The 18,035-nt window shown below is 32.3% G+C and overlaps 1 protein-coding gene across 2 annotated transcripts; it reads left to right on the top strand.

Annotated features, from left to right (window-relative positions):
* The first annotated feature begins 1,051 nt into the window (after nt 1-1,051).
* On the top strand, nt 1,052-17,937 carry LOC113511305 (protein phtf). 2 transcript variants are annotated; one of them, XM_031909307.2, is made up of 15 exons: nt 1,052-1,514; nt 2,682-2,710; nt 3,790-3,935; nt 4,185-4,387; nt 5,544-5,683; nt 5,976-6,122; nt 6,428-7,085; nt 8,001-8,115; nt 8,984-9,100; nt 9,830-10,008; nt 10,191-10,330; nt 11,374-11,602; nt 12,227-12,322; nt 13,085-13,327; nt 14,012-17,937. In XM_031909307.2, the coding sequence occupies exons 1-15, from the start codon at nt 1,512-1,514 to the stop codon at nt 14,159-14,161; spliced, it is 2,595 nt and encodes an 864-aa protein (XP_031765167.2). In that variant the 5' UTR covers nt 1,052-1,511; the 3' UTR covers nt 14,162-17,937. The 2 variants fall into 2 exon arrangements, with proteins under 2 accessions (XP_031765167.2, XP_026750732.2); XM_026894931.3 differs by having other exon boundaries at nt 2,637-2,710.
* The last annotated feature ends 98 nt before the right edge of the window (nt 17,938-18,035 follow it).

The following is an 18,035-nucleotide window of genomic DNA, read 5'->3' as shown; positions in this document are numbered from 1 at the left end:
CCTTAGATTATACACCTATCCCCCGATTTACACGGTACTTGTTTTACACGTTTTCGCTTTTACACGGTTTTCCAAATAAGTTTTTTTTTGTTTTTATCGCACTCTACTAAATGCTACTGTGTTTGAACACGTGCGCTGTGTACACATCTCACGGGGAATCCCGAGCTTATGTGCTGACTTGTTGCACATGCACACTGTGTCTATATTTCTTCGCATAAAATTAAAGTTTTATCTACGGAAAATTGTATTTGAGTGAAAGTTTCACAGTGTCAGAAAGATTTAATTTTTCATATTCGTAAATTACAAGTGAGTGCATTATTAAGATTTTTATAAATTAACATAAATAAAAAAAAAATTATAAGCTTATAATGTCGAAAGAAGTTATTTCTTTAGAAAATAAAATCGAAATTTTGGATCGCTTTGGATCGTTTAATGTATTGTAATTAAATAAAAAAACAGTGTTTCCGTAATATATTACATATTTTAACCTGTCAATGCATTTATTTTTATTTCTGTGTACACCTAAAAATATTGAAAAAAATCACAACTGTTAAATAGCAAAATTATGCATTTTCTGCAAGCTTTTCGATTTACACGGTTTTGACTTGAAAATTTTTAATTTTCGATTTACACGTTTTTCTCAGGAACGTATCTACCGTGTAAATCGGGGGATAGGTGTACTCTTAATATATATTTTAATTTGATAATTTCGCAAAATCACTGTTTTATTAATTATTACATGCTAAAGTTACAATAATTTTGACATAAATCTATTAAAAAATGAGTTCATATTGGTTTTTACACTGAAAATTTCGCAATGATATATTAAATAAATTTAATTTTTAATTATACAAATTAAATTTTAATTTTAGAGATACATTTAGAACTTAGATTATACTAAGATTTTAGGGAAATTGACTCCGTTGTTTATCCTATATTTTTAATCTATTCTGTCAGTCAAATACATACCGTATCTGTCAGTCCAGTATAATATTTAGGTGTCAATCGGCAGTGGGTAATGTCATTTTGATTGACATTATTCTTAAATTCTTAATCGAATCCTCTAAGAATAAGCACAAATTAGCAAATTTATAATATTTATTTACTAATCCAGATTACATACGTTTCATATAAAGCCAGAATTTTATTATGGTGTTTAAATAGCTATTATGTAAATATTCAATTACAATTAATTATAAGTAGTGCAATATCAAATAAATTTCATAACTTCAGAAATCGCTTTTCCACATTAATTAAATCGTATATAGCGGTAAATTAGAAAACCTTTAGTTAAATTTCATTTATTTTAGTTTTTTAGACGCATTGTAATTATAATTGTACGTTGGGATAGCCATCAATAAATAGATTTACATACAATTGATTGAACTTTGTAACAACTGTTCATACAGATTTAATTTTAAAGACATTGTGTTATTTCTTTTATCTGTCAACATTTATGAAAATAATGTATATACATTATTAAATTGAAAGAGTGTTGTTAAGTATGCCCAATGGTGAGTACCTATATTTAAAAATCAAAATAGCTTATATAAATTTTTATATATATACAATTAAAGTAGAGTATTGGTGATGATATTGGGGTCAATTCTAAAGTACTAGACCCTAAACTTTCTCCAAAATAAAAATTTTGATTTGATAATTTCAGATAGTTGATAGATACCTGGTGATCCATAACAAAACTATCAATTCTTAGTAGAACTAAATTAAAAGTAGTTCTGACTTAAATCTATTATAAATTTAGTTGCTTCAAATACTAATTTTGTTGTGATAGCACAACAAAATTAGTATTTGATATCATAAATTTTAGATGTAGACATAGATGATGGTGTCAGCAGTAATCTGGCTTAATGGAGAAGTTGCTCTATGTCAATATTATTTAGCATTACCTACTGACCTACATGTCACATCACCGATTATCCTGTTACAACCATTACTTTTACAGTCTTTAAAATATATATGGTCCTGACATAGAATGGGCCAATCCTTTTTTCCGGTGTGTGTCATAAGAGGTGACTAAGGGAATTTAAACAGTAGAGGGATGGGCAGCTATGTTCCTATTAAAACATCATCAAATCCTAACTGTGGTTGCCAATCCACCTTTCAAGTGTGGCAACAACTAAATGCCCCCAATAGGAAGAAGCCTGTGCTCAGAAGAACAGTTAATTGCTAGTATAATGATAATGATCATAGAAATTAGGGAAAATTTTGAAAAAAAATAACTTGAAAAAGAAATATTAAGAGAATCATCAAAATCACATTGTATATGAATATAAAGATGAAAATATTACATTATAATATACAAAACATATTAATTCATTGGAGGACTTTTTGAAATTTATTAAAAACAATTATATTCCTCCATGAATTATCATATTGTATTTATACATTATATTGACCTGACTGGTGTCACCTTTAAAACATTATCTAAAGTTATTTGTAAATACATGTAAGAAGCAGCAAAGTAATAGTACCTAATTGTTTTTATACTTATTATAGATATAAAATGTGACTACATTACATAGTTTATTTTAAATAATATTATCAACAAATTGTCTATCTCGTTAAGAAGTGTTGCTATTGTTTTGCATTTATATATATATACTTAATATTTGCAGATTTATTCTACAGCAAAATATTAACTACAAAAAAATCAATTTCAGCTATATAAAATGAAGCAATTGGCTGCATGGTAAGTGTATAATCCAATTTGTAATAAACCTTACTGAATTTAAATATATATTCTTGCACATTTACATGGAAATTAAATATAAAATAATATAAATTGTAATTACAATATCAGAACATAGAATGCATAGGAAACTTTCATTATTAAAATCATGTTTTTATGCATTCCTTGTTCCTATATATATGTATAAGGGGAAGTCCATGTTGAGCAATGGTTAACGGTTGATATGATGATGTACATCCATACATTCATATAGAATAGAATAGAATAGAATAGAATAGAAATCATTTATTCAAATAAACTTACATTGAAGCACTTTTGAAAAGTCATTACATTTTTTTTAATTTACCGCTCGTTCGGAAAGCTATCTCATCACAAGAAGAACGAGCAAGAAACTTGTGTGATGCTCTTTTAAATAATTTTATTATTATTTTACATTTTTAAGTTTAATTGTGTGAATACAAACCACCAATTAGCACTAATTCAATTAAATACTCAAAAAGAAAAAAAAATTGAATACATAACCAACTGGTTAAACAATTAATAAGAGGAAATCAGTCATAGTGATTAGAGCAGACCAGTCCCTACAAGCAGCACCCGTTCACGAGTATGACGGATGAGCCAGCCATCACTGCGCTCGACCATATTTTAGGGAGCCCAATGACCCGGCCCACCACGCCGCCACAAGTCTGGACATTTTAGTGAGCATGACTACTCAAAACACTAGACCACGTCAAAGCTACTCACATTCATATAATATCAACATTATTATAAAATGTCTGCACTTGGACTATTGAATTTTAATAAAAACAATGATTTGACAGACAAAAAAATTTATGATAATACAATTGACTTTCTGATAAATGTTTTTATTCACTTAATAACAAAATGATAAGGTCCAAATTCAAGGCCCCACGGTTGCATATAGACATACTTCTAATGTAATAAACTGTATTAAAAAAAATAAGTTATCATTTTATTAATTCATTTAAACAAATTCTATTGAATTTGTTTATTATTTAGACTTACTATTGTAAGTCTTATAACGTTTGTATTATTACATCATAAAATTGTACTGACAGGTATCAGAAAAAGATTAGTTCCTATGATAAAGAAGAATGGGAAACCATGGTAGAACAACTGTTGATGCGTGGTACATACCGTCGCCGAATAGTGGACTTCTCTAGTCATGCCCGCTCATACCTCATTGACGTCGACTTGGTTAGAGGTCAGTATTATAATAAAAAAATTATATTAGAAAAATATTTTTTTATTTAGAAATAGAAACATGTACATTTCATAAAAATCTATCTTCATTATTCAACATTATATTTCGCATGCATTCTATGCTAATGTAACAAACTTACATGAGTTAAGTGCTGCATTTGTTCATTGAAAAGGTAGCAGACAATTAATTGTTCCATTTGGAATTGTAATATTGAGCACTTATAAAACACTAAAATATATATGTTTACAGGTTCGTCGTTTCCAAAAGCAAAGCCGACGCTGGGCATGCGCCGCGTTGTATGGTTCGCACTTGTACGACTAGTATTTCTTCCAATGTTGTACCAGTGGTGGGCGCAGCAGACTTCAGCCACTTGCGCCAAATTCCTTCTTTCTTTGTGGATCATGCAACTCCTCAACATATCTTTGTACCTTTTAACTCCGCTAGACATAGATGTGAGTATATTATAAATCTACTATATGAGTAATTGACGTATTTAAGATTCCTTTAAGACCTGGCCTCTACGAGGTCTGTCCGGAAAGTTCGTATAAAAGTGTTCTGGAATGCGAGAAAGAGGAGTGGGGAGGCCAGGTAAGCGCAGGACCCATTCCTTATGTCCCTAACAATGCTTCAGTTCTGGTCTGACCGCCGTGCGGTGCCTGGCTTGTCACGCCATCTGTGAAGTTACAACGAAACCCCGTCGGCATGGAGCCCGCTTCCGTTGAAGAGCAGCGCGTCGTAATCAAGTTTCTCTCGAAACTCGGCAAGAATGGCCGTGAAATTTTTGCCGATCTCAGAACAGTTTATGGGGATGATGCTGTGAAGGAACCAACCGTCCACAAGTGGCCGAGAAAGAGTTCAGAGAGGGCCGAGAAAGCGTTCAAGATGACCCACGTTCAGGACGTCCTTCCACTTCACCAGTTCCAGACAGTTGATGGAAAATTCTACGTCGATGTGCTCAGACGCCTCAAAGCTCGTGTGGCACGAGTTCGTCCAGAATTGGCGCGAGAGGGGCGTTGGATTCTTCACCACGACAATGCCCCTGCCCACACCTCTCTTGTTGTCCGTGAGTTTTTGAGTAAAAATTCCATTACGGTGAACGAAAAACCCCCCTATTCGCCGGATTTGGCCCCGTGTGACTTCTTCTTGTTCCCAAAAACCAAATACTTCAGGGGCGGCATTTGGGGGACATAAATGAGATAAAAAAAAGCTACGACGGGGCAGCTGAGAAACCTACAACCAGAGGACTTTCAAGGAGCCTTCTCACAGTGGAAACGGCGTTGGCACAAGTGCATTATGTCACAGGGGGAGTACTTTGAAGGGGATAAAATTGATTTACCTGAATAATTGTAAAATAAAATTTTTAAAAAACTTTTATACGTACTTTCCGGACAAACCTCGTATATATACCTGGCCTTTGATATAAAAATGACACCAATATACTCTCAACTACACTGAGACAAGTCTTTGTGAAGCTTTACTCACATTGTGGAGTGTGCACCAGCCAACACAGTGTCTGTCACACACCCCTCCCCCCACAACAGATAAATTCTTAAATTATGTTTTTTTATAAAATAGCTATTACTATAACATTATTTTATTCTTTTGTAGGCCAATTGTTGGTTAGTGCCAATGGGCTTAATGTTAGTTCTAAGTGTTGTTCATTCACAAATTGTGAGCACCACCGAAATGGAACTAGCTAGAGTCCGCCCTCGTTCAACATACCATCGGAAATTGCCCCGGTATTTCAGGTAAATATATATTTTTTTATTTGAAAATTCTTACCTACTCATAAATATTTCTAAAAAAATATAATGTTAATAATTAATTTTTAATTAATAATGTTCTAAATAAATTATATACTATTTTATAATTTGTATTTTATTTTTGTAGAAATAACAAGCAAACCCATAGACATGACCTACAGTGTAAATTTATGATACATTATATTTCTTATATTTTCACATTCAATATCATAGACGTATAAGGGCAATATCCATTAAATAACTATAAATTATATCTTTGATAATAACGTTAATCCAGACGGCCGCGGTCAGACTGTGAAGGCGGCAGTGGTGGTGGATCAGCAGAAAGTGGCGCCACATCCAGTCAAAGCAAAACACCTTCGTCCAAACCAGCTAAGTTCAGACGAAGACTTTCTCGCTCCGAAATCTCAGATAATGGTCTAAGGTAGCTAAGTCAATTAACTCACACTTGTTTTACTTTCACCTTTATAGGATCAAAACAGTAAACAATATACTTAGGTCATGATAATTAAATATAACTGGACAACGAAAATTTAATGGAGTTACTCTGTTTGTCATCTTTGACAATTGTATCGACTTCATCCGGAAGTCTTCATCAGGGTGAGTATGGTGCTTACATCGCAACGTCTCTCCAAGCATTGCATACGTGTTGACAAGGCCCAAGTCTCAGCCAATTGCTTTGATCGGGCCATTAAATGCAATGAATAACGTGCGTTTTTTTTTTTTCAGAAAACGCAAAAAGGACCTTACAAAAGATAATCTGATAAAAAATTTGGATCCAGCAATAAAAACTAAATCGTTAATTAAAATCAAGATAAAAGACTCAGATGATGAGGAATACATGATGTGGAAGAAGCCTGACATAACGACACCTATTGTAACATTCACTCCGCCACCGGACGATGCCACAGCCAGCGTAGAAATAAAAAAATTAACAAAGAAACAACTAGAAACATTCAACGTACGACAAACCCAGCAGATAAACGTCGGAAGAGCAATCCTCCCTGATGGGGACGATGGGTTTGAAAGTCTTAATGGATATATTTCCAATGGAAGCGATGGTGATAATAGAAATAAATACATTGACTTGCAAAATCAAGGAAGGAAAGAAGATAATACAAACACTCCGGTAACAGAACCAGTAGTCAAGTCAAATGTGAATAAACTTAATGATATAGTTGATAATGCTGAAAATGAATTATTTAGAAGCACAGGAGATTTGAAAAAGGAAGATGATGACAAGTCTCTTGAACCCGACTCTGATTGTGGTATTCCAACAAGTAGTCCTAGTGTAAGAAAAAGAATTAGATTTAGAGGTTCCTGGCTCCAGGATGATAGAAGAGAATCTAGTGATGATGATTTTACTTCCGTTAAAAAAAAACATAAGGTAAGAGTGTTGTTCAACTTTTTTATTAGTTGCATACTTATAACATTTAAAATATATTGCTACTTGCTTTCATATCCAAGCAAAATCACTGTAGTTTGTTCTTTATTATAACGAGTAAGCCTTATGTGGTTTGATGTGGGTGTATGATGAAATAAAAGGAGAATGATATAGATAGATAGATAGATAATTTATTTACCAATAAATAAGGGAAATAAGACCAAAAATAGACAGTTAATTCAATTACCTACATATCGATACAGTACCACTTGTATGAGTATTATCGTTAGAGAATTTTGTATAACTAATAAATATTAATAATATATTTGAACAAATATGAAGACAAATTTTAAATGGCAAATGATAATGAAAAAAATAATTATTCAAATTATTTTATTAAAATATAACTTATTTAAGGTAACTTACTTTACTCGCATGAAATCCAGACGCTATTTCTGTAACTAAATAATAATAGTAATACTTTAACATCAATAAAACAAATAAATGAAAATTTTCTACTACTATGTTATTGTGATGTGATAAATATATAATTTAGCTACCAATCTTATATATTCTACGCACGTATTACCATTTATGTATGTGGCATACCTCGTAATATATCTGACATTTTCATTACTTGTAACTAAAATTTAATGTTAAAATTCTGTGTATTGACAAGCATGATATATTTTAAAGTTCAGATTTAATATACTGTTTTATATGAACAGTTACTACATTAAAATATACACTTATTAACCGTTTAATTTTTATAATATTAGGTGATAGGTGGAAGGAATTTTCATCACGCAAATACAGGTAGCTATTTGAAAGGTTTTCCGAAAAGCATGCTAGGCTTTCCAGTGAATAATAGATCGCATCACCGTACATATCTAATTGTTTCATTCTTCATTTCTATAGAATATAGAAAATTACCAGAGTTCATCGTCGGATGGAGAATGCTCCGCTTCGGCACCTTCCATCGCCCTTCCTTCTCATCATACCATGTCTGACTGGGTTGGGCAAACTACTAACAGTAAGACCACTCATAGTAACATTAAATTTATTAAAAATTCTAAACAAAATTTTATACGTAAGCTATACGAAATTCAATAGAATTCAACGCCAAAATTCGTACAACAGTATCTTCCTATATATTTGTTACCAAAAGGTATAGGTATACCAAATTTCAGCTCATTCGGATTGTAACAAATGTTCGAAGAATGGATTACAAATTTTGAACCAAAAAGATACTTACAAACAAAACAAGCTAAAAAAAGGTTATGAAACCATTACAAAAGAGAGCAGTACACGTACAGTAGCGGACAACAGTTTGCTGGAATGTTTATAAAAATATTTCGCGTGTGTTTATTATTTATTTACTATTCATAAATTGGAAGCACTTAAAATTATCACTTGCAATAAAATTATAATTGCATGCAGCATTATTATTAGAACTCTTCTCGCCTAAATGTAGTTATAATTCTTCTATACAACTGCATATTATTTGTTATCTATGGCTGTCTGTAAATGGATTATAACACTTTTACTTAATTCATATTTACATGTGTCATTTACCCTTAAAGTAAGAGAGCCAATGCAATCTCTAACACAAGAAACGTAACACCTAAGAAAAAAACGTCGTAATTTTGTTCTGTCGTTGATGTTTATCATACCCAAAGCGATAATGATAAGAGGGAGTTGTATTTTTCCAATTTTATTATTATAAAATTAAAAGATATTTCCAATATAATCCTTACTAATATTATAAATGTAAAAGTATGTTTCTTTGTTTGTCTGTTACCTCTTAGCGCCTTAACAGCTGAATCACTATAAAATTGAACATATCCAAGTCTACTATTAATTTAATAGATACTTTACTAACTTCATAATTTTGCGCACAGGCGAAGAGAGCAGTTATGGCTCCCAATCAGAAGGTGGACACTCTGACGTTAGCTTCCACTACGCAGCGGATAGCTCTTGGGATCCTTTCGCTTTACTAGACCCTTCTAGTGACACTGGTAACAAAAATCATTCATGTAATTTTTTATATTTAAATTGCGATTTCGACGATGCCAAATTTTCTTTTTTTTTTTTTTATTTGCGGAGTTAATTTTATAATTTTGACGCCACACTTTTTAAATATAGAATCCGTCAGACTATAAGCAGAGATTTTTTTTTACAACACAGGGGGCAAACAAGTATGCGGCTCACCTGATGGTAAGTGACTACCGCCGCCCATGGTGCCCCACAACACTTACGGCATTGTAGGTGTGCTGCCGGCCTTTTAAAAAGGAATATGCTCTTTTCTTGAAGGTTATGTTGTCGTATCATCATGTTGTTTACAGTGATGTCATTTACCTGTGTAGCAAATCTAGATCCACTCTAGATCTAAATCTGTATTAATTGCTAAGTCATACGAATTTTGTGCAAAAATGCAATGGGGTATCAATGTGTCTGAATACGAACTTATCTATCAATTTTCAAACCCACTTGAATTAATTTTAATTTTTTCCTGATTATTTTACGTGTACTATAATGTCGAACTATGAAACATGTACCATGTCTTACGAGTTCACAACTAATCTAACACAAAGCTACGAATACTTCGCTACTACAAATACCATTTCATTATATAGGTATGCATGTGAACTTTTCAACGTCCATCCATGGTATTACGCAAGTCAAAATTCGAGCTTAAGCAATATGTCAACAAACTGATCCATAACAATTGTTCACCCTAAACACAGTGAAGTGTACAATGTGGGAAAGGGGATCAACGCTCCGCGCCGAGTTGTCGGCTGTGGACATCAGCTGGTACGTGGTGGCGCGGGCAGAACGGGCAATGGCGGCAGACGGCGGCCTATGGACTGGTCTCGCCATGGCCGCAGCGGTCGCACTATTCGCTCCAGCCACCAGGCTCGTCCAGGTCGGACCCTATTTCACTATCGTATTATTGTTTTTTTTATATACCACGAAGGTGGAAAACAAGCATACGCCCCACTTGACTTTAATTGTTTACATAAGTGTTAGCTTTTAGTAAAATCACATATTATTTTTTTCTTTTATCAAAAATAATAAAATCTTTTTTTTTTTTTATCTGGTTCATAGGTAGCAATAGAACAAGACAACAGAAGTGAAGAAGAATTACAGTCAATATCGCTCATAACGTACATACCGTCGCTAGTAGTGAACTACAGTCAGGGATCCATCTTTTCTGTAATCAGCGGTGCTCTCGGAGACAATATATGGTTAGTTTTTCATTGACACCTTGAATATTAATAGCGATAATATCAAAATATATTTTGATAACAAACCTTACTTCTTAACGGCCAAGAAGTAATACGAACACTAACTTCTACATTTATAATATAGTTAAGATTTGCTAATATTAATATGAATGTGGTGTCACTTTCTATTCTTTTTCAAGATGTGGGAAGAGATAACTAGAGAACTTCAATATGCTAGTGCAAAAAAAGGGTAACTGGAAATAAACCCATGCGGCCTGGCCATCCTTGGCAACAAAAAAATTTTTATTCCTTTATGCAACTGAATGGCAAACAAGCTGACGGCCCTCCTGATGGAAAGTAGTAACCGTCGCCTATAGACATGAGCAGTACCATAGACATAACAGAGAATACTGTTTCACCCATGATACCTCCCATGCATTGCCTTTCTCAGGTGTTATTCCTCTGCACCCTGTAAATTCACTGCCATATCCCACCCTTCAAACCGAAACACAGCCATACAAATACAACTGCTTCACGGTAGAAACACGAATGGTACAGAGGTGTCCAAGCAAACAACTTTTGTACAGTCTCCCTCTGGTATTATTAATTATCGTATAATTATCGTTGACTAATTATAATTCTCTAATAGAGAGGGCTCAATGCCTAGTAGTGGGACATAATAGGTTGTTAATGATGATTATAACTGGAGAATAATGAAAAATCTACGCCACTTGGAACTGTATATTTGAATTGACAAAGAAAAAGGTGTCAATAATAACATATATTATTTAAATATTTATTTAAATTTCTGTCTTGCAAAAACTTCCTATGAATTTAAAAAAATAAGTCCGCCTATAATAAACTTATTGTTGTTACTGTATGTTTTTGTGCAATAAAGAATATATATATATATATATCAAAAAGAATTTAAAAAAAAAATATAATAAATGCTTGCTGGCCAAGTTAACAACAACAATGACGATGTTAATGATGATGTTATCGCAAAACGAGACATAACTAGATATAATTAATTTAATAACACTCGTATATAATTTTTTTTTTAGGGAAATATCAACGAACATATTATCGTGCTTGCTCCGGTTCGCACTAAGTGAACTGGTGTTTTTTCTTCTGGCGGTAGCGGAGCGGGCATTCAAGCAACGGTTCTTGTACGCGAAACTGTTCTCACACCTGACGTCGGCCCGTCGCGCGCGCAAGTCTGAACTACCTCACTTCAGGCTTAATACCGTCAGAAATATTAAGACGTGGCTGTCAACGCGGTCTTACCTTCGAGTAAGTATTTTTACAGGATCTATCGATATAGGCTGGTCAGGCATCAGTGAGGGGATGATAGGTGAGGATGAAAGGATACGGATCTATCCCCGTTAGTCCATACTGACGGATTCCATAAGAATTGATTACGATGGCTTCCAGGGGGAGCCGCGTGGAGACGAATCTAACAGGATATATTGCTTACAATGAAGACGTTACACACCATTTTCCAAATCCGGCAATAGATTCATAAAAAAGTTATAATTTAAAAGTGTTTGTAAAGAAGTATATAAAAATTATTTTAATTCCTAACAACCTGAAATAAAGCATGAAATAAATCCAAATGAAGGTTGTCACAGGTGTCTCAATATACTCTGTGATCTTCATGGTGCTGATCATATTTATAGGCAACGATTTCCACTATCCATCAGGTACGCCGACAGTTAGTTTACGCCATTCGAAGTTGCTGTTCCTAAGGTTCCATTTAAGGCTCCATTTTTTAAAATAAAGTAATAGTTTGCCATTTGTTTATGTATAATCAAGTATACGTACATTTGCTGATTTTTACATAGTGCAGGAATCCATAGGAATTTCTGCTTTAATAAAAATTAATAGGAAATATATAGATAATCAATTGTTTTCCAGCGGCGTGGTCCGCAGCGGTCAGTCGACGTGATCGTCTCGGCCGCTTTCATGCTTACCATTATATTGCTGGCGTGTGTCAGTGCTCAATTACTGCGGGTGAGTTCATTCACTGATATCAACATCTATTTTGGGAGTAAAATTAAAATCCTTAACGTAATCTAATCATGTAATCGAAATAGGCAATGCCCCAGTGATATAAAATCCCAAAGTTACGTTACAGATAATGCTCCGTCATCGTAATTGATGCTGACGTTATTCAGTTATGTTTATTATATTAAAAGGTATAATGTCTCACAGAGATTTAAACTTGGGGGCCCATTCTGAAATATTTCCCAAAATTTAACTCTTAACCTAATATTTTAATATGATAGTTTCGCAAATTTATTGTTTTATTGACCATCATAAACTAAAATTATAATAATTTTTACTTTAGTCTATTAGAAAATTAGTTCATATCGGTCCTTACAATAAAGATTTCGCTGTCATATCAAATTGAAATTTTTAGAGATGGGTTTAGATTTATCTAATGATAACGCCTCAAATTGACATCATTCTGCTTAAAAAAACACAATAAATCCAAGATCATTTGATTACAACTATTGACTAATTAGTTGCCATTGATGTCATCACATGTACCAACGATAATTAAATTCTATAGCAAAAACTGTTATCATACCGCAAAACATACAAAATCTCAATTTAATGAAAATCGTGTATATATTTATTTTTATTTGCTTATTACGTTGCACCGTCAATTATATTTTCTGTAGTTCCTGTCTACGATTGACTAATAGATAACAGTATATGATGTTTAATCCAGCTTTTACTTTGTTTAAAATAAATAAATATATCATGCAGGAATCGGTAACACTTGAGCGAGGATGGCTATTGGAGGCCATGGTGTGGAGCATTTGCCTCGGTATTTATCTACTACGCTTCGTGACGCTGGGCAGCAACGTGAACCGCAAGTACCGCGGATGCCTCTCGGCCATACTCACCGAACAGATCAACCTGCACCTCGCTATAGAACAGCGGCCCGAAAGCAAGGAACAACTCACGGTCGCGAACAACGTGCTCAAATTGGCAGCTGATCTACTCAAAGTAAGTAACCGTATATCTTCTCGACAATTCCTTGCTGGGTAAGCAAATTGAACCAAGTGTAGAATAAATTGAACAAGATGCTGCTGAAGACACGGCCTACTTGGCTTCCTTCTTAAATACTTATACTATGTACATAAGAAGGAAGCCAGACACATACATAGACATGTCTGACAGACTTTGTACGAAAGTCGATTGCTTGGGTACCTCTGTCCCATTCATGTTTCAACCGTGAAGCAGTTGTGTTTGCATGGCTGTGTTTCAGCTTAAAGGGTGGGATATGGCGTGAATTTACAGGGTACAGAGGAATAACATCTGAGTCCTCAGGAATGGCAACGCATGGGGGTATCATGGGCGAAACCATATACTCTATTATATCCATGGTACTGCTCATGTCTATAGGTGACGGTTACCACTTTCCATCAGGTGGGCCGTCAGCTTGTTTGCCATTCTAAGTTGTATAAAAAAAAAGAATAATTAGTTCTATTTCCTTGACGTTTCGATGTATTTTTGAAGCAATGGCAAGTGTACATGTTCAAATATTCTTTTGTCTAAACAAAACATGAACCTTTTTAGAGACTATTTTATGTAAGGTATTATATGTTCGGCGAGTGAGTTCAACTCACACTTTGCCGGTTTTTTTAATGACGTGCAATAATTATTGAAAGGAATTTTACTATTTTCTAGGAACTGGATGCTCCCTTCAAGATATCAGGGATATGTGCTAACCATTATCTATATACAATAACAAAAGTAGTTATATTGTCAGCACTCTCCGGAGTACTCTCGGAAATGTTGGGTTTCAAATTGAAACTGCACAAAATAAAAATAAAATAAAATTATAATGAACGTTTGTATCCAATTTATTCACAAACAATACCAATATTATGAAAATATAATATGAAAAAAAAAATATTTGTTCTGTAAATATTGTTTCTGTACTGAAAGTGGGATCTTATAAAAATTAAGTATCTACTTATTTTTGCTTTATTAAAAAGAAATTTACTTTCTTTAATTTATTGAAGTAATAAAAATGTTACAGATGTATAAGATGAAATGCTGTTTCAAAATACTTATAGTATATGAAATATTTATAAAAGTTATGTTACTTCTTATTTTTTTTATTTATGAAATAACGCAAAAGTATACTTTATGAGTAATATGGCGTTCTGCACTAGTAGAGGGTACATAGAAAAATATAGAATACAGAAAGATCCAAAATAATGTAATTTAAGTAATAAGAAAATTTTATTTACAAAATGGTTGTTCTATATTCATCCTATGATATATCATTGTCAAACTTATCTTTATCAAACTATATCTATTCCTCACTCAACCGATTATAATTATTTTTATTAAATCAATTTATTATTTTATTTAATTACCACTTGCCAACCTGTATATGCAATTGGTAGAGTTAGTAATACTAGGAATAATAGAATAAAACTTAAATCGTAAATGGGTAGCTGCCAGACTAATAACAAAAGACTTAAGAAATAATATCGTATTTTTCGGTTGTTGTGCCTAGAAAGTTGTCTGTATATTGTGATAAGGCCGCCCATTGTTGCCTCTTTACCTTTGTTCTTGTAATTAAAATTTATTTTTGTATACATATTGTTAACTATGTAATCTGTATCATTCTTAGAGGGAAACATTAAAGAGTTTTGATTCATTCGTTCAGTCTCTAGACGTATTTAAGGCGGGAAGGGGGCAGATGGGCCGTGCTTACTCCAAAATTATCTGGTACCCACTTTAAGATCAGTAACGAAGTTTTCAAATATGAGCAAGGATGCACCAAGAATAAAATATGATAATAAATAATGCACCTTTTTAAGAAGCCTCGAATATAATTTTACATACACCTATTATTATAATAAACAAATATGAATTTATCAGTGACGACATGCATTTTATTGTGATCCTAATATTTATAAAATTAAACTAGTCTAAAAAATAATAACAGTAAATTTAAATTAATTTATATTATTTAAATTTTAAATGAAACATATAATTTTATAAATAATAGAATGACAATAACCTCTATACCTATATAGAGGATAGGAACCTCTTAATTGGTATTTGTTTTTTTTTTTTGTATGTTTATAAATCTGTTGTTTAAATTGTTTCTAACTTGCCTATGACCTACCTATATGTAACATAGAGAAATCATTTATACATCAATATATTGAGAACTGATTGAGTCAGTATAAAGTTGTAAAATATTATGTAAAGTTACTTGTATATGTTACTAATACTCTATTGAGAAAGACTTCTCGTTTTTGTTTTGTATTTATGATCTTACGTAGATGTTATATTGTAATTTATAAACAGATTTTTATAAGATGTACTGATCAAATTATCTGTAAAAGTTCAAGAAAGTCTCATAAGAATATTTTTCTATAACTTCTGCCCCGTTACAAAACTATATTTGAATAAGTCCCAATAATAGCCTTTCATATAATATTCTGTTTCGGTTTAAAGGATGAAATAAAGCAGTTAAACTACAGGGTACAAAATCACATTAGTCCACAAGAATCACATTAGGAGTATTAGGATATTTGTGAAGTTCATTGTGTAGTTATTGTAACGTTTATCACTTATCTAAAGATGAAACATCATTTTGTTTGCCATTCCAAGTTGCATAATAAAAAAATATATTAAACTCACGTTAGTTGTACTCGTATTTGGACGTTCACATATTACAAAAAATAGTGGTTTTATGCAAACGCAGACATACCTACATATGCATATTCAGTGAATTATGGATACCCAGATAGTATGGTAACTTATGCGACTTTATGAAATATCACTATTTAGTCACTTTAGAGTAACGTTTTACAGTCGCAGACAACAAATACATATTAATTATATAATTAATTATAATATTTAGCATTAATTGTAATAAAATCAAGATCTTCAAATAAACCTACTCATGTTCATTAGTAATGATTTATTATATACATTCATACTTTTGATCTCATATTACTACTAGGCGATTAGATTAACAGATTTCTAATAACTGAATTCCTATGAAAATTTCATAATTTTGTATTAGATGAATGAATTCGACTCATTATTTCTATAGTACATTCCGTTAAGAATGCAATAACAAATTTAAACAGACTGCAACTGTCTTTTGGAACTATGTGATTGCAAAATCATCTGAATCTGAGGAAACAATATTTTCCTTTTTACCCGTAGTGTACCCCAAGTGACGTCTATTTAGTACCTATAGCATTAAATTGACGCTTGCCCGTCTATCCTATTTACCTCTTGTTACATCACAACACCAACTTTTTTCTTGATCTGTCTCCGGTACCTATGCCTTGGTCTCCCTCTTCCCCTCCTTCCTTCTATCTTACCTTTTAATATAATGTTCATAAGTTCATCGTGTCGTATCAAGTATCCTATACATATATATAATTTTATCTGTTCTCACAGACGCATTTTGGACCTACATTTTTACGCTGTTTGTCTTATTCTTTTTTTAATTATCATTTACGTATACACAGAATTTTTTGCTGAAAATTTTTAATTATTTATCATCAATCTTCTTTTGTCAACGGTGCCTGTAGCTTTGCTAGAATTAAACGGCTAATATTGCATTCATAACACGAATGAACTATAGCATTTTACATTTATAATAACCCATACCTAAAATGTATGCGTCAATATCGAAGACATTGTGTAATTAAAAACGCAAGACATAATAGAAATATTACTACATATATTTGGCTATTAATTCAATGTATATTCAACTCTACATTTATGGTACATTATTATGATGTGATATTATTGTTTACCGCCATTCTAGTTAGAATAATTTACAATGTTTTATTAATGTTCCTATTATTTTTATTTACATGGTATTACGTAATATAAGTGAAAAGTGACGTTGATAAATTCCTGCCTATTTTAATAGCATAATATATTCTTCATCATTATTTCTAACCAACGAAAATATGTACCTACGTACCTATATTTTTTAAACACTATTATTATTTCAAAGACTGAATTTAACACAGTATACAATTAGAATCATTGTTATTATTATTGAAATTATTTGGAATCATGTATTTTTACGCTATGGAAAAAACACCCTGCCATATTAGTCAACCGTTATAGTGTAATCAGTTTAATGTAAAAGTTAGTTAATAAGTAGTTTAAAACAAATAATGGTATGTGTCTATACAGCTCCTTTATGGTGGAGTGCCTCACAACCATACCTGCGATCTATTTTTTATTTTTTTCTGTAAGATTATAGTTGTCTTTCCATTTTTTATTTTACTTACTGAAGTCCGCAGGTTTATCGCTGTCAATAGAATAAATGTATATAAAATGTATTAATGTAGGTCATTATCTATGTGCCAAATTTCATTCAAATTCGTTCAGCCGTTTGGGCGTAATTAAAAAATATCTAAACCTATTTATACTTCCACATTCATAATATTATATTAAGACAAGATTTTAGATTTCAATAGGCAGGTGATGTTATGTAATTTGGTGCTTGTATAAAGATTGAATCGTTAAAAAAATTACATACGTATGTACTTAAGTACCTATCTGTAAGTTGCATCTAATGCAGCTCTAAATAAACAATTATTTATATTTAATTACTTGTTTTTTTTTTTTTTACTATTATCATATTTACGCAATTATATTTCTCTTAGTATCATTGTAATCAAGCGATACTTACGTATCCAACTGATCC

Source organism: Galleria mellonella, unplaced genomic scaffold, assembly GCF_026898425.1.
Source record: "Galleria mellonella isolate WM207_F2 unplaced genomic scaffold, CSIRO_AGI_GalMel_v1 utg139, whole genome shotgun sequence".
NCBI classification, from domain to species: Eukaryota; Metazoa; Arthropoda; class Insecta; order Lepidoptera; family Pyralidae; genus Galleria; species Galleria mellonella.
This window is presented reverse-complemented; position numbering and strand designations above follow the sequence as displayed.